This window comes from Monopterus albus, unplaced genomic scaffold, assembly GCF_001952655.1.
Source record: "Monopterus albus unplaced genomic scaffold, M_albus_1.0 scaffold123.1, whole genome shotgun sequence".
NCBI lineage: Eukaryota > Metazoa > Chordata > Actinopteri > Synbranchiformes > Synbranchidae > Monopterus > Monopterus albus.
Window position 1 is genome coordinate 196,726 of NW_018128003.1, and position 17,902 is coordinate 214,627.

General features: G+C 40.5%; 1 protein-coding gene across 2 annotated transcripts; it reads right to left on the reverse strand.

The window, feature by feature from the left end:
* Positions 1-25: 25 nt before the first annotated feature.
* e2f8 (E2F transcription factor 8) lies at positions 26-9,944 on the reverse strand. 2 transcript variants are annotated; one of them, XM_020612341.1, is made up of 13 exons: positions 9,676-9,944; positions 7,797-8,042; positions 7,535-7,688; positions 6,433-6,747; positions 5,137-5,298; positions 4,879-5,016; positions 4,406-4,621; positions 4,200-4,281; positions 3,053-3,548; positions 2,390-2,656; positions 2,169-2,304; positions 1,448-1,773; positions 26-749 (listed from the first exon to the last, which is right to left on the reverse strand). In XM_020612341.1, the coding sequence occupies exons 2-13, from the start codon at positions 7,950-7,952 to the stop codon at positions 582-584; spliced, it is 2,616 nt and encodes an 871-aa protein (XP_020467997.1). In that variant the 5' UTR covers positions 7,953-8,042; positions 9,676-9,944; the 3' UTR covers positions 26-581. The 2 variants fall into 2 exon arrangements, with proteins under 2 accessions (XP_020467997.1, XP_020467999.1); XM_020612343.1 differs by lacking the exon at positions 9,676-9,944 and adding an exon at positions 8,930-9,132.
* Between the last annotated feature and the right edge of the window lie 7,958 nt (positions 9,945-17,902).

Below are 17,902 nucleotides of genomic sequence, written 5' to 3' on the forward strand. Positions count from 1 at the left end.
CGAAGAAAATCTTAATTGATTTGATGTTCTTAGAAAAACGATAAACATTTATTTAGCATTTTACATTTAACAGGACATTAGATATGAAGGTAGTTTCTTATAAATTAAACTCGTCAAAATGTCTGATTTGTCTTAAAATGTATTACAAATATTCACATCGGTGTATTGTTCCTTACAGAAAAGTGACTTTTACTACTCTGGGTAATTTGAAAGAAATAAAATGTTGTTCACATTGCCCGCATTAATAACAACAAAACAAAATTAACTCTTCTCCATTAGGTTATACAAACTGAATCCTTGGGAAACTGTTCCTACCATGGTGAAATTAATGAGTTTGGCAAATTCAGTGTGAAATTACTTTTCTGGTGTCCACTGGGCCACAGTCAAAGTCTGTGTGGCAGCTATTTTTACAACTGGTTGTGCTAAGAATGGAGGGAGTGAGGCTAATGCCAAATGTTAAAAGGTATAGTGTAAAATGCTAAACAGAAAAACAAACAAACAAAAAACAACAACATAAAAACCCAAACACCCACAACATGTACGCAGCACCCATACAGACATCACGTCCTCAGATGTTTCCTTCAGGAGTCCTCTGTGGCAACGTCCAGTTTTCTCTGAGGGATGTAAACAGTTTTGATAGCAGTGCTTCCACCGGTGGTTACCACGGCAGCCAGAGGAGAGAGGGGGACCGGCGTGTGGAAGAAGCTGTGCTGGGAGAGCCCAGTTCCCTTGGGTGTGGTCATGAGAGTCTGGACAACAGACAGCGTTCAGTTAGTCACACTGCTGATATTCCCTAGGGCTCTACCCGACCAAGAAATTTAATTCAATACAAAGAACAGTCAAAAGCAACGTGACTTTCCAGAAACAATGTCCCAGTAACTCTGGATCATCTCCAGACATCACTTCAATGAACTGCGGCTCCCAAAGAAACAGCCCCCATGTAGCCCGCTGACGGCATGACTTCCAGTGTTTCCTATACATTGACTTACTTGTCCCGGGCCACGGGCACATATAAATCAATATATGTTAAACACTGTGGCGTATGTAAATGAAATAATTTTTCTTATTTATCGCGTTTCAAGCAGTCTTTTGTGATGTTTATTGCACATATTCAAATAGCGATGATGATGAAAATACAATTTATTGGTCAGCCCTAACCCCACCGCCAACTAGCATTTTGGTGGTGTAATTGTAGAGCGATGCAGAAGTATAAATGCTGACAACGATGTAGGCCACTAGCATAGCTTACAGTGTAGGCTCTGTGTCGATTCAACACAGAACCACAAATCAAGCTTTAGAAGACATCCTACTATTGTTTGTACATGCTGAGAGATACTCCCTGTGGCTGGTAAAACACATTTGTCAAAGCAGTGCCGTGTCCAGTTTAATTAACAAAGTAAAAAAACTGTGAAATTAATGTTAATAAATTTAAAGATTTTAATTTTACCTGCGGTATAGTGATCAGGGTCACTGGTTGTGCAGATACAGACTGCACAGGGGAGACAGGTTTCATGAAAACCGCCCCTCTCTGATGCAGGGCCAGCGGACTGGGCAGGGTGTTTGTGCGCTCTGGAGTTTGGGGGGCAGCAAAAGCATTTCCTGGACTAGAGCTTGAGATCAGACCAAGGTTCTGCAGAGTGAAGTTAAGGATGGCAGGACTGGGGTTCAGGAGGTGCTGAGCCTGCTGGGTGGTGCATGGCGAGGCGGCTGCAGAGGGTCTGTGAAGACGAAGGCTAGTGGGTGTAACCTCCTGGGCTACGGCCAATCTGGAGCCTTGATGAGAACAAAAAAAAAAAAAAAACCCACAAGGTCTGATCTCTTCACTAGATGTAGTTATTCAGTTGTGCAGAGCCTTACTCTTAACCTACAGTTTTTAGAAGTTAATTTGGGGTTATTAAATAAGGCATTACCAAGCAAGTGCCATACATTCTCTGGCTCAAGAAGAATGTCATTTTTCTCTGTTTCATATAATTAAAAACTGAATACATTTGGGTTTTGGTTCATAAAACAAAAAGTAAATGAAAGTGATTATTTTAAATCAGGAATGTGTCAAACAGTTGAATATAATAAAGTACACATTTCCACAACTGTTAAAACAAAAAGACACAATCTAGGTGCCACCTGACACCTGTAATCAACATTTTAATCGCATTTAATGACATATTTACCTGCAGTTGGTGTGTGGTATATGTTGTAAGTGGGTGTTGAGGCCTTGTTGCTTTCTCTGCCTGAGCCTTGAGTTTCCTTGCAGCTGATGAGGGACTGCTGGGAGATTGGGATCAGGTATCCAGCTGGAACTAAAGTCTGGATGAACAGAGAAATACACGTCACACATACAGTCTTAGTGGTGTTCACTGAAGCACAGCAAGCAGCGCGTTTGTGCATTTACCTCAGTGTGAAGTTGTGTTGGTATGTGGGGTACAGCTCTGACTGGTGTTAATCTCACTTCATTGTCAGAGTTCACGGTCTTTTCCTCTACGTCCAGGAAGGTCTCCAAGCTCTGGGCTAGTGTCTGACTAGCTACAGCACCGCCGGGGGTGTTGACAAACTCTGGGTCCAGGTGTAGGGCACGTGGCGATGGCCGGCTGGAGAGGAGACTGCCACGACGGGCCTTCAGCCGGGCCTGTAGAATCTCACACAGCTTTGGAGACGTGTCCTACGTGAGGGCAACAGAAAGAGGGTGGGAAATAGTGCATGTTAGAAACAATAAGATAGCAGGTTTTTAAAAACGATTTTGTATTTTAAACACCTGTTCATTTATGAAAAACCACATACCTTTTAAAGTTGTTGTAATTTATCTGCAGCTAGTTTTAACTGAACCATTTTTTATGCATTAAGCTGCACTGAGACAGTAAACAGTTGTTCTCAAACTGTTCTCTGAAAACAAAAAGAAATCTTGGCCCCTGAGCAACATGGAAAACTAGCCTCTCTTGGTCATATCAATCTCATGTTTGGTTCATCATTGCTGTGGTAAGTTCTATTTCTACTGCATCTATGTTTCTCTTCTGTGCTTTCTTACCTTTACACCTGTCTTTAATTATAATTTTTTTACCTTTAGGTCGGGGTCGGTCTTCATGGCTTTGGATGGGCTGCTCTCTGAGGTTGAATCTGAACACAGTCGTTTAAACGGCAAGGGGCTGATGTCTGATGCTCTTGAGACCAACTGGCCCGTCGGGCTCTGCCCAGTCTTATCCTCAAAGGTCATCGACCGCACAGCGAGGCTGGTTGGCTGCGGCCTGGCCAGAGGGTTTGGCCTAAAGGAAGAGGGCTGCAAATAGACAGCATAGGGTCCGCTCCCCCGCTGCTGAGGTAACAAGACAGGGATCAGAGGTGAACACCGTGCAGAAATATAAGCAACAGAGCCAGAGGGCTGAGCTTCCAGCGGGGTGTGGGGGGTGAGGTGGACAGTAGCGTTGACTCCAGGCTCCTGGGTTGGAGTTAGCAGCGGTGTCTGAGGCAGTTCCATTGCACTACAAAAGGTTGGCTCTCGCCTCACAGCAGCTACATCCACCTCAGCAGCAGCAGACTTTGGATCTTCAGCTCCAGTCCTGGAACATACGTATGATGCTCATTTACCACCAGAGATCTGAAACCTTATTATAAAACCTAAGGCTGGGAACCTGAACCTTTAGCATGGCCCCGGTCCTATTCTTGAGCAAACTAAATTAAATAACTGTTAGTTTTTGTCAGATGTCTTATGACAAAGAACTCAGGTTGTAAAACTGTCACGGCCAATTCATTATGTGGTTAATTTTGGTGACCGTTAATCCTGTTTCCTCAGAACTGCGTGGTTGAACAAGGAAAATGAAAAGAAATAGAGTTATTTCCTGGCTAACGGCAAGTTGTGATGCTCTTGAAAGCAATATGTAGAGTAACACAGTCAACCTGTGTTGGACACAATATTATGAAAGATGGCCGTTGATTGTTAATTTTTCATCGCCACTGTTCATAGAGACTCTGCAGTCTCACTGTTAAACAAGGCAATTACATAACAACCATAAGAGTCACTTATGTGACACATCAATTCTCGGGAGGCTTCATCAACAAAACCTGGCAGAGTTTAGCCACCGTTCAATTAAAGTAAACTGAAGCATTTAGACCGTGTCATTAACTTCACTAATGGACAAACATGCCCAATTTCACTTGAAGAACCCAAAGCAGTTTAGGCTGAATCACAGTGTAAATGAAACCAAACTTACACTGATTCCTGGTCAAGTTCAATTTTACAAATAGCAGCAAGTTGGGCCATTTTGTTCGGGAAGTCAGTGTTTGATGAATCACCTGAAAACACAAGAGAAAAAAAAAACTGGTTACAAGTGTCACTGCACCATTCATAAACTTATGTTACAACGGTAACATTGCCTAAAAAAAATTAATTAATTAATTAATACATTTCTATACTTACTGAGGGACCTCTTGACAGGACTGCTGGGGGCGGAGTTGATCTTGCGGCGGTCGTCCTGAATGCTTTTTGCCAGCTTTATGAGGGAGGGGTGCCGGGTGAAACTGTGTTTAGCCCTGTGTGATGAAAAAAGCTTTTTGGCACAGTTCTCTACAGATGCACGAGACTCCAGTACACCTTTCGTCTTGGATGGGCATTCAGTTGTGGAGCTTTCCAAATCTGAAATGAGAGTTTAGTCTGTTTAATGTTTAGTCTGTGAAACTAGGAGACAACATTACACACCATCTGCAGCACAGCAATCAGTGAGGTGAAATTCAAGGTCCTGAAATATACTGTACCTCAGCTTATAAAACAGTTTGTAGAACATCGGAGTCATTCAAGAAGGCTATATGAATTTGATGGTTAGCCCAAAATTCCTTCTAACTGTGGATCAAAACATCAACAATAGCTAAACGGGAAAAGAAATATGGCGATACCTTTGTCTTGTGGGTACTCTTCAGGGCCCACCCATTCAAAGGCAGGTTTCCTTCCCCTCTCCTCTGTCACATGGACTTTCTCAATTAGCTTCAGGCTCCGCAGAACATTAGCTATATCATAAAGCCTGCGCACTTTTGCTGAAAACACAAGCAAACAGCTAGATGATCTACTGCCAACAGAGCGGCACAGAACATATTGTGATGAAAGAACACATTCCACTGCAACTGTGTGTAGCATTTCCCCGTCACTGTACTCACTCTTGAACTTGTTCTTGTCTTGATCTGCAGCCTGGTCCTCTCCGATTAGGATCTTGGCGGCCACATCCAGACTGACCACACGAGGATTAGACACTAGAAAGAGCATGACAAACTTCTGGCTCATCACCCGCAGAGATTTGTCCTTCCGACTATTCACAGAGGCTAAAAGGTAAAGAAGTGGAAATTTTTTTTATTGATATGAAATGCTAAAATTGCATGTTCCTATCAAGTTGAGGGACTTTCACAGGATAACAAGGAACTGTTTCACAAAAGCCATTTTACACTGCCCGTTTGATGCAGGATTATTGGACCAATTTCCCAACACAATGCTCTGTATAAAAAGGTGTTAAGCAGACACGTTGACCTTCCTTTATTCCACCACCACAGGTAGTTAATTTGGGGCAACTCTCCCACCTCTGGGTAAACAGGGAGAAGAGGCTTGAGAGTGGAGATTAGTGATGTACATGAATAATAGATTATTTGATTACTCAACAAGGTCAATGTCAGATATTGAGAAAAAAAAAAATCGAATCATTTTTGGAGACCTTTATTTTTTTTACATCTTAAAGATGCGGAAATAAGGTGTATGACACTATTTCTGTCTGGAGACATTTAATAAGCAGAACTAACATTTGACACCTCTGCCCATGTGGTACAGTTTCCATGGAAAGCAGATGGGAGATGCGTCAGTAGATTCAGAAAAGCAAACAAACACATTGTAGGTTATTTTACTCAACTGGACAACCAAGTTGAGTGCTCACTGTGTTGGATGAAACTACAGTTCTTTACAAGGTTCTAGCAGCACAAGCAGGAGTCATTTTCAACACCGCCACAAAAATGTTGAGCGTCAGCAGCAAAATGACGAGACAGGGCGACAACAAAAAATGAGAGGAATTGTTGTTCCTATAAATGTTCATGTGACAGCAAACCGGAACAAATAACTGCTTTGGAGCCTGAATGACTTTGCTATGCTTCCTCTTAGTGCTGTGAGGAAGTGGGATTTCAAAAAGATGCTAAAATGGTGCCATATATAATTTCCTGAACTATGATATGTGTCAACTTTAGGTTTGTATTGCAATTAAACATTATTTAATAAAACAAGTTGAAAGGAAACAGCAATTCATTTCTTCAACACTCTTCATTCATGATTTTTTTTTGCCCAAGGAAAGATGTGAATAATCACAATCAACCAATTCAAACGATGTAATAGTTAAAACTTCATGTTCCATGTTCTGATCAATATGCGACTACTTAGAAGAGGTAGGTCTAAAATATTACAACTCTCCAGTTTCTCACCTGCTTTGAACTCTACACCTGGAAGTTCAACAAAGAAGAGCTCTTTCTGTCCCTGTTCACCACTCTCCACATCCACCACCTCCTCATTCTCCTTCTCTTCTCTGTCAAAGTCAAACTCTTTGTCCAGGAGACGCTGTCGGATCAGCTGCATCTGCTGTCCGTAGCGGTGATCCTCGCCCACCTTCTTCAAAATGGCCAGAGTCTGAGCCAGTTTGGTCCGACCGTGCCATGTGTAGCGGTTTTTTGCTGAGCGGCTCACCATGTGCAGGCTCTCAAGCACATTCATGATGTCGTAGATGCGTCTGCGCTCCACATCTGCGCAGACAAAAAGAAAACACATTGAAGCAACTACTACCACAGTTAAAAGGGACACATCAGAGCCAAGTTTCAAAAAAGGGGAAATTCGAGCCAACTACAATGAGTTATGCAGCATAAATATTTCATATATTTGCCACAAATTTTCACATATCTCTGTGTATGACAAAAAAAAAAAAAAAGCAGAAATCACAACTATCACAACTACAACTAATGTGAAAAATATCTGAGCATTTATGGAGAGGCCTTTGGTATTTGTTCCATCACAAACTGAAATTAGTGATGAACTCCAAGATTGTGTGCATTAATGATACACACTATGTTCAGCATTGTCCCAGCTATTACAGTCATTGTAATTATTACAACACCACAATTGTGACTATGATTATTATTAAACAAAATATACATTAAAATTTGATTAATAACTTGCCTCATTTGCTGTCTTCTACAGTTACTTTGAACTTGTTTAATTATTTGTTAAGTCAAAATACCAAATAATTTCTAGAAAATAATTTCTCAAATGTGAATATTTGCTTAGCTCTGTGTCATACCATTATCAGTTATTTACAAATTAGAAATTTTAAGTCACTGTGTTGATCTCTGGTACCTTCTATTTAAACTTCATGATAAATATAAATGTAAGTTTGAGGGTAATGAAAGAAACTAATAGCTGATCCCAGTCAGTGTCAGATACTAGATCTGACACTGACTGGGATCTTGATGGATGGATATTGTATAACTACTTTTTGGGCTAAGAGACAACAAGGAGTTGATAAAGAAGCCCCACTGAGCTCGGTGGCCACATCATCCAGGCAGATGTCATTGTTGAGGGCAGGGTTTGGATAATCCGGGTATCGGACGAGGAACTTGTGACAGAGCAAACCCAGGCTCTTCTCTTTTCTGCTGACCATTTTCTCTGACTCTTCTCCATTCTCAGTGTCCTGTAAGAAGAAGACAGAGTACAACCAATAAGATAAAAACATTCCTTTGAACAATGTGACTAATTCAAAAGTATCTATCACACGTTAATGCTATGATAAATTTTTTACCTGTAGAGATTCGAGACCATCTCTGCATAGCTCCTTCTCTCGGTTCCTGATGTCAGGACTAGCTGCACTGATGAGCATTTTAAGGTTGGAGGTTGGCGTCCAAGGATCAACACGGCCTACTTCCCTTCCTTTTTTAGGTGTAGTAAGGGGACCCATAGTTAGGTGGTTTTCCACTGATACTGTACACGTGCCAAATAATTTCTTTGGGGCAATTACTGGAACCTGGGGTGCTACAAAGTCCTCATCCTAGTCAGCCAAATGAAAAAACAAAATATTAGTGATTAAGATATAGAGCCATTCATTTCTACTGTGTTATATGTGAGGTATTTCTCCACATAAAACAAGTTATATCTGTACTTACTGACCTTTAAATTTGATTACTGCATCAGGCTTTCAAGTACTGTACTTGACATTTTCCACCTAACCATAAGAATTTAATAAAGTTGCATTTTGCTAACTTTAACTAGGCATTAGTGATATTATTGAGCTTACGGATGTAGCAATTGATGGAAGACTTCTGAAAATCTTTTTTAAAAAGTATATCTATATCTATATGCCCAGAAACCCTAAAAGCCCCAGGTTTTCAGTATTCTGTTTTGGTTTGTGTAATTGATTAATCACAAATATGTTTGAAATTTGCATCACTGAAGTAGAATACTAGTTGTGACCCTTGTCTTGAAGAGGGAATCGGTCTTTAGTTTATATTGAGCTCATTTTTTTGTAAAGTTAGTTTTTATCAAAGTACTCAATTTTTTTCTGTGCCAAGTAACATGCACACAAAAAAAACCCAGACAAGGTAGTTTTACTCCTCCATAGGAGAACTGTAGGGCTGCAGTAAGTCTGGCAGTCATTTTCATTAATAGAAATGTCAGAAAACAAACAAACAAACATGTCCATCATTATTCCCTGAAGCGCAACATATTCAAATTGCTTGTAACGTTACCTGTGAAACCTAACATTTAAACACGCCCCACTGCAAAAACAAAAAAAATCCTACATTATTTGGTTTGTCTAATAATCGTGTGCATTAATCTAAAGTTCAAATTCGATTAAGTTAATAAACGTTGGTCGTCAATTTTTAGCATTACAGCTAAAGTTATTTCAGCAAAATATGTTCTAATAGATAGCCTTACCGCTTCTTCCGCACCAGATACTTGTTAACAGTTTTATACCAGCACGACAGTCCTCACTTAAATATTGTACTGATGGTCAAACACGTTACTCTGTGCAGTCCCGGGTTGGGAAAATTGATCAAAATCGCTTTAAATCTAATCAAAATATTAGATTGATATTGGCGGTATCAGACGTGCATTCCATCGAATCATCGGGGCCAACGGACGCAGCGGTGCCGCCCTTATTTAGATAAGTAGCCAATGAGAGCACGGCTCGAGGCAACGTAGAGGAAGTGAAGGATATCCCGCGCAGGTAAACTTTTTGAAATCCTTGGCGCGGAATGCGCCAAAGTTACGGCAACAGCGGCAGATTGCTATAACTATGTTAAGTTTAGGCAAAGTCTCAATCATTAGTTCAATGTGAACGCTACACTTATAAGGTGACTAGTTTGGAAAGCACAGTATTTCCCATAGAGTTCATTTTTGTTGTCACGTAGCAAGTTGCGAGCGCCCGCCGTCTGATTAGGTTTAGATTTAACTTGTATTGCGAAATAAAGTATAAACACACAAATCTAGAAACCTATCTTACCAACAGTTTCGCTTTAAACAGCACGGTTGTGACATTAGGTTAACTAACATTAACCTTTATGGCCAGCTAGTGAATCACTTTACAAGGAAAACGCTGTTTTAAGTTAGTAAACGTACACGAAATATACTGATCGCCTTCTTTTTAACTTGTTAAAACTCACAGATACGCGTAGACTTACCCAATTGTGTGAAATACGACTTGGTCAGAGGAAACGTCCCATCTTCACGGAAATGTGTTGTGGATTCCAGCTTCCGAATGATAACGTGAAGTCCCAACAGTAAAATGCGGGTTAAATCACAAGACCACAAGTTTCCACCCAGAGTGGAAGAACGGCTCTTAGTTATCTGACCCCCCACTATTAAGCAATACTGTCTTGTCCAGTTGTGTGGGTAACCGGTGTTTGGCACGCCCCGTGCGAGCGCAGTGTTCCCAACTCCTAAGTAAAGAAAGTCGCTATTGGTCTGTCCTAAAAGTCGCTAGAAGTCGCTAAATGACGCCATTGCCCAATTTGCATAATTTCCCTTTTGCATGTAATTGTCATGGACGAGAGGAATAAGGTCGTGGGAGAGACAAAAAGTGAGTAAAAACACCCCAAATATGTTTAGAACTACAAATTAACTTTCTTCTGTGGATTCTTCTTTTTTCTTTGCCAGCAAAATAGGCCATCACTTCTCAAAATAACTTTAATGCTTTGTCTAGAGCCACATTACATAAATCAGTTTTGCCCTGTATTGTTAAATATTAGAATATAAAATTGAATCAATAGACTGTTATGTGCGGTGGAATTGCTAGTTCTATGTCCAACCCTCCTCCTTTATCCAGGCTTGGGACTGGCAAAGTGACCCAAAAGAGACACTCTGGCAGAGTTACTTAGGGTTTTTTGTTTGTTTTCTTAAGTTTGGTTTAGTTTCTAACCTTATGATCCAAGTAGGAACCTATAACAAGTCACAGTAAAGCATGAACATTTTTTGCTATAACTATAACATTTAACTTTTTTTAAAATTATTATTATTATAGACGGTTTTAACTCGACAGCATTAATAATCGAAATCAACCAAAAACAGAACATAATGTTAACTAGTCTGGCCCTAATTCAGGTTCTTTGTTTTTTCCAGACCCCTCCACACATACACGCGCCGGCTCACAGAAAGAGTAGATCAGCTTCATTTTGGTCAAGGCTTTCTATGGCAGGTTCAGCAACTGAGGGAAGCTGACTTAAATGAATAATGCAGCTAATGTGCCAAAAAGCTGCAAAACATTATCGGGCAGCTTGTGCTCATAGCAAGCCTCACCAGACAACTTCAGACCATATCGAACATACAGGATGGCGTTAAGGGTCTGCAAGGACATTTGATTTCTAAGTTTGCTTTTGACCACACTCATCTGGCTGAATAATCTCTCGACTTCAGCATTCGAGTGTGGCAAGAACAACACAGACACAGCAGCCAGGGCAAGTTTCTGAAACGGGTTGATATCGGCTGCATCCCTGAACTTCCAAATCTCACTTCAGAAGCCCACTGTGTTTTTTTTTGTTTCATTCCATTTACTAAGATGGATGGCACCCTATTGCTGGACAATCTTGTCTGTCTCTGCAGGAGAGTAGCCAAGGAGCTTGGCTATTTTGTCTATTTCTCCCAGGCTCTTATTGTGCTTTAGAGCTTTCTCTGCATTGAAAACTGACATGTACTGCACAGTCTCACCCTCAACTTGTTAGTGAGGGAGATGGCAAAGGCTACACACCTCTTTCGGACATTGTTCTTCTCCTCAGGTGCAAGGTGGAGCTCAGCTGCTTTTGACTCAAAAAGGTAACCAAGGTACGGTTTGGGACTGATGTAGCCATCAATTGGCTCTTTGAGTACATCATTATTTGCCAGTGGATTCAGCACCCTGCTACTCGCAGACGTTATCAGGCTAACCAAGCTGTCAAGAAGTTTAAGAGGATCTACCTGCTCTCCCTCAAATGCCTTGATGGCCAACTGTACCTCACCCAGCACTGAATTAAAAAAAGTCAGTTACAGGATGCTTTGAGGATCACTGTAGATGGAATACAAAACCTCAGCCATGTAGCAATGTTCACTGGGCTTGGTGGATGCAAAATGCAATTTAAGCGCCTCCCACTGGTTCAAAATGCAAGAAACTGCTGGTTCAATGGAAAGCCAACGTGGAGAGCTTTCCTTTTCAAAGAATTTCTTAAACCCCTGCCATCAAGTGTCATCATAAACAATGACATGAAAGAACAGTAGACTGATGCCTAGAACAACAGAGTACAAGTAAGTACTGTCAACCAAAAACGACTTTCTGCAGTTGGGTTTGCAGTATGTGACTGTTTTCATTCGACATCTTCCTCAGCAAAAATAAAAAGTATTTCCTGTTTTGCTTTGGGAGAGTCTTCCCTCTAGCAGCGACTCAAATAACCATTCAGAATACATAGCACAGCACAGTATTTCCTCACCACATTTGGAGCTCGGCCCTGCTGCGTTATGTCTAAAACAGAAGGGGATGGTTTAGTCTAAAGGCAGACTCTGTAGTCTCAAGCTTTTTAATGACTGATTTTGGATCAATCTATTGATATCCACTGATAAAAAAGAAACCACTCAAATTTTAAATCAGCTTAAATCTACCCCCGACTCCAGAGCCTCCCAAACCCAAGAGCTGAGCACCGAGTAGAGTCCCTTCTATAATTTGGTCCTGAGAATAACTGCCCCTCTCAGACACACACTGACTAGTCTCACAACAACACTGCATTCCAAACACCAATCAGAGTAAACTGAATTATGTAAATAAAGCTATCTAGAAGACTAAAAAGAAGAAAACAAAAGCCAAAGTAAGTTAGAATGTTACATTATCTGACCCTAAAAAGAGATTATGAACTGGCAGACTATCTCTCTACTGTCATAGATAAAAAGCAGAAACAGATTCTAACCAAGTGCAGACTCACTGACCTAATATTGAGATAGACATATACAGTCTTATGCAAAAGTTTAGGCACCCCTTGATAAATAACAGATTTTGGTGATTTTTTATTTGAACAGATGTTAACACAGTTTCTCTTGGAAATGGAAAAAATGCACAATATTTTCTGCAAACAGTGATGCATAGTTACTTCTTATGCCATAAATTGAACAAAAATAAAAAATAAAAACATGATTATGGCATGGTGCAAAAGTTTGGGCACCCTAAGAGTTCCAGAGTCTCAAAGTCTCTCACAAGGTATCAGACCTTAATCAGCTCGTTAGATCTGATGCACAGCAACAGCTGTCATTGGTAAATGCCAATTTCAAAGCTGTACAAATACTTTGACTCTTCAAACCTTGTGCACACACTTGTGGACACCCAGCAACCATGGGTTCCTCTAAGCAGCTGTGTAAGACCCTGAAAATGAAAGTTATTGACGCCCACAATGCAGGAGAAGGCTACAAGAAGATAGCAAAGCGTTGTCAGCTTGCAGTTTCCACAGTAAGAAATGTAATTAAGAGATGGCAGATCAGGGGAACTGTGGAGGTCAAGATGAGATCTGGAAGACCAAGAAAACTCTCGGACAGAACTGCTCGTATGCTGGTCAGAAAGACAAATCAAAACCCCCATTTGACTGCAAAAAACCTGCAGGAAGATTTAGCAGACTCAGGAGTGGTGGTGCACCGTTCCACTGTGCAGCGATGCTTGCACAGACAAGGCCTTCATGGAAGAGTCAGCAGAAGAAAACCTTATCTGCGTCCCCATCATAAAATCCAACGTCTGAAGTATGCAACAGGACATCTACAGAAGCCCGATGCGTTTTGGAAACAAGTGCTGTGGACTGATGAAGTTAAAATAGAACTCTTTGGACACAATCAGCAAAGGCATGTTTGGAGAAAAAAAGGAGCAGCATTTCATGAAAAGAACACCTTGCCAACTATTAAGCATGGGGGTGGATCTATCATGCTCTGGGGTTGTGTTGCAGCCAGTGGCACAGGAAACATTGCACGGGTGGAGGGAAGAATGGATTCCACTAAATACCAGCAAATTCTGGAAGCAAACATCACACCATCTGTAAAAAAGCTGAAGCTGAAAAGAGGATGGCTTCTACAACAGGACAATGATCCTAAACATACCTCGAAATCCACTATGGAATACCTCAAGAGACGCAGGCTGAAGGTTTTGGAATGGCCATCACAGTCCCCTGATTTAAACATCATTGAAAATTTGTGGGTAGATCTTAAAAGAGCTGTGCATGCAAGACGACCAAAGAATATTACAGAACTAGAAGCCTTTTGCAAGGAAGAATGGGAGAAGATCCCAAGTACAAGAATTGAAAGACTTTTAGCTGGCTATGAAAAGCGTTTGCAAGCTGTGATATCTGCCAGAGGAGGTGTTACTAAGTACTGATTGTGTAGGGTGCCCAAACTTTTGCACCATGCCATAATAATGTTTTTATTTTTTATTTTTGTTCAATTTATGGCATAAGAAGTAACTATGCATCACTGTTTGCAGAAAATATTGTGCATTTTTTCCATTTCCAAGAGAAACTGTGTTAACATCTGTTCAAATAAAAAATCACCAAAATCTGTTATGTATCAAGGGGTGCCTAAACTTTTGCATAAGACTGTAAACACCAAACGGCAGACAGGCAGTGGACCTTATTCACTAACATGCGCATAGAAATGTTCTTACCTTGTGCACAAAATAAGTGCAGGAGACATTACCATCATATTCATGACACCAGCCAATTTTGTTCTTTCTATTGTGTGTATGTTAGTGTAAATCAGAATCATTCTAAAATGACAGGCGCATTCCAGTGGTTTTCAAGTAGCCTGCTGCCATGCCCCCATTTCTCTATATACTTATAAACTAGAACAGTTTTTTAAATTTAATTTATTTCAATTAAAACTGTGATTAATCAGAATGACAGGGCATTAATTTCATGTTTATTTAATATGCTACATTTGGTCAATGCATTAGTAAATTAATCATTATAGCCTTAAATTATATTAATCAATTATATTAGCTATTAAAACCTTTTTAATTAATATAGTTTCAGTTAAAATGTGTTTGCATTTTTTAGCCAGCCAGGCCTTCATCATTTGTTCATACACATGGGGTGAGGCAGTATTAAATTTGTTCACAGAGTATGAACAAATTAAGGTAAGAAAATATTGATACAGAATATTGAATAAAATTGTGCATAAATTGTTTGTATACACGGTTTCAGCACAGAATTGTGTGTACACACTGTTTGTGGACGAGGCTTGGTGCTAGCAGCTAACTGGTGAACATACTCAAGCAGTTCGTAGATTAAGAATCAGATATTTTGGAGTTGGTGGAGACCAAAAACAGAGCTAAAAGAAAGTACTGTATATATTGGACCTGATGACCAGACACGTGACTCCAAATGGCAATAATGCTCTGTAACTGCTGGGTGTGTAAATAAGCAACTGCTTGCTGACAGGTTCACAAATTCAACTTAAAAGGTGAAGATATGTCAATATTGAGTCCCCAGGCAGTGAAAAAGGCCATTATTGCAGATTTAAAGCTACAGTAATGAGGGCAGCAAAATGAGAAAGGTGATGCTCATATTTTTGAATGAGAATTAGTTTGTCATTGGACTCTGAAGTTCTCCTTACAGCTGGGCTTTTAGCATCCTTCACTGTTTTCATTCTATAGTCCACAACTTTGCTGTTTTGGTTCACTCTGAGCACTGTCATCAGTGATGTTATTGGACACGACACCCTATTTTTAATAAAGAATGGAAAATGGTTTGGAAATCACAGGCACAATTGTTTGTGTTGCAGCAGTCACAGGTAAATTGCCTTTTGTTGCAATAATCACAATGATCACATTGACATGTTGAGGCCCATATGTATTTAGTCTGTTTAGCCAGTTTTTTTTTTATTACATATCAAATAAGACAAAATAAGATGGTACAGTTTTGAATCATTTAAGGTTGTAGTGATATGGTACAGGGGTGTACTGAGTTTTGTTATATACTATATGTTCAGCTGCCTCCAGCTAATGTTCACTGTGCAGCTGTAACTATGAAGAGATTGAAAAGTGCACTTATGCTCTCTAGGCTGCAGGACTTACAGTACAGCACAGCAAATGAACTTAGCTGTAAACCTTTACTGCCATGCCTTCTCTGTGCTTACTTTTGTAGTAAATGTAATTTCAAGTCTTACTACCAATTTCATTATTTCACTCGTAATGAGAGTTGTTTAAATGAAGGACATTTCCATCAGCAGTCCCCAAGCTGAATAAGATGACCAGTAAAAGTTGAACAACTGCAGTGATCCATGCTATGAATTCAAGATGGTTAACACTAATTTAGGATACCTGTGTTTCGGCCTGTTCTTTTGCATTTGAATAAATAATCTCTTTGTGCTTCCTTGTCTTCTTTCCTTTTCTCATTATCTCACTATCAGAGGCACTCTCATTTCAGCCTGGGTACATTAATCATTCTTGAGGCCTCAGCTGGTTTCTGAGATTTAATCATTCAAAGAGGAATGGAATAAATATATTGGTGTTCTAATTTGATACTGTATGTGCAGATTAGATAACGGACACCCTGTGGTGAGAATCCAGACCAACCATTCTCAGCCATCCATCTATGTACCCGATGACTGGGGCCATGGCTGGAATGGAAGCAGCTGTTTTCATCCTTCTACCTATTATAATGGCTACATACAGTAGTTAAGAGGGACAATAGAATGAGATTTTGTGAGATCTCATTCTCTATCCAATAACCAGTGTAGTCTCTGTGCATGTGATTTATGCAAAACCTGAGGGAATGTTGTCCTCCTGCAAGGGGCTCATCTGCTTCATTCTAAACAAGAGATGAAGAAGTAAAATCTCATCTCTATTGGAGGCAGTTCCTGCTCTATTGGATCGAAGAGCTCCATGGACCGGAGTGAAGACCGTGGATCCTACATGAAATGATTAAAGGTTAATACATACTGATATATTCTTGCATACACGTAGGTGGTGTGAACTCAGGGGTGTTAAATGATTTTAATAATTTCGCTGAGGACAACTGGGCAGCTCAAGCAGGCTTGCAAGACGACACGCATTTATCCACTCTTCATCATGGTGAAGTTTCAGCCTGGACTGGAATGGAGGGCGATTCAATTCGTGGTCTCTTCGCTGAGGACAACTGGGCAGCTCAAGTAGGCTTGCAAGACGACACGTATTTATCCACTCTTCATCATGGTGAAGTTTCAGCCTGGACTGAAATGGAGGGTGATTCAATTCCTGGTGTGTTCGCTGAGGAAAACTGGACTGTTCCAGAAATCTTGGAAGACAATAACCATTTACACAATCGTTGTATGGTTGAAGTTTTGGAAATCCTGAAAGACTATAACCATTTGTACAATCGTCGTATGGATGAAGTTTCAGGCTGGACTGACATGGAGAGTGATTTAATCCCTGGTGTGTTCGCTGAGGACAACTGGGCAGCTCAAGCAGGCTTGCAAGACAATACGCATTTATCCACTCTTCATCATGGTGAAGTTTCAGCCTGGACTGAAATGGAGGGGGAATCAATTCCTGGTGTGTTCGCTGAGGACAACTGGGCAGCTCAAGCAGGCTTGCAAGACGACACGCATTTATCCACTCTTCATCATGGTGAAGTTTCAGGCTGGACTGACATAGAGAGTGATTTAATCCCTGGTGTGTTCGCTGAGGACAACTGGACTGTTCCAGAAATCTTGGAAGACAATAACCATTTATACAATTGTTGTATGGATGAAGTTTGGGCCTGGACTGACATGGAGAGTAATTTAATCCCTGGTGTTAATGAATAAAGTAAAACTAATAAAGCTTTAATGATCATTCAGTCGGATTCTCAATTTTGTTGCTGTTTTTCCAATAAAAATCATTTTATAAGGACAGGACAGAATGCAAGAATTACAGGTTATACATGATCTAATATTGTATTAGATTAGAGTACAGTGTGCAAATGAATAACAGAGCAGTATTCTGTGAGCAAATTAACTGATCACTTCAGTATTACAAGTAACAGAAGTGTATTGCATTGGTCCCAGAAGGAGAGATGAGAAGGGGTGAGGTGTGTGTAGTGGTATAGAAGAAGGCAATGGGGGGTCAATGGGGGGCAGAGTTCAGTAAGGAGACAGCTGTGGGGAAGAAGCTGTTCCTAAGTCTACTGGTTTTGGTCTGGAGGCTCCTGAAGTGCCTGTCAGAGGTCAGGCGGTCAAATATTGTATGTATGTGAACCTGCCACATGGCCCTCGAAATGAGCCACAACCTAAACATGTGTGTGCACATGTGCACATCATAGCTCTGGTACTTTAACAAATTGCACTACACCTGGGTTTCAGAGACACTCTTTCTCTCACTTTATAGCCCTATAGGTCGGCAGCTAGATAGCTAAAACACAGATAACCAACTAACTGTATCACAACAAATCAACAACTACC

What these genes read in the sequence shown, in the direction of transcription:
- e2f8 (XM_020612341.1), bottom strand. Translation starts at nt 7,952, where the DNA reads ATGGGTCCCCTTACTACACCTAAAAAAGGAAGGGAAGTAGGCCGTGTT. An exon ending in TCCTGTCAAGAGGTCCCTCA is followed by an intron (nt 4,282 to 4,405) that starts GTAAGTATAGAA and finishes TTGTGTTTTCAG; the next exon opens with GTGATTCATCAAACACTGAC. An exon ending in CCCTGATCACTATACCGCAG is followed by an intron (nt 750 to 1,447) that starts GTAAAATTAAAA and finishes TCTGTTGTCCAG; the next exon opens with ACTCTCATGACCACACCCAA.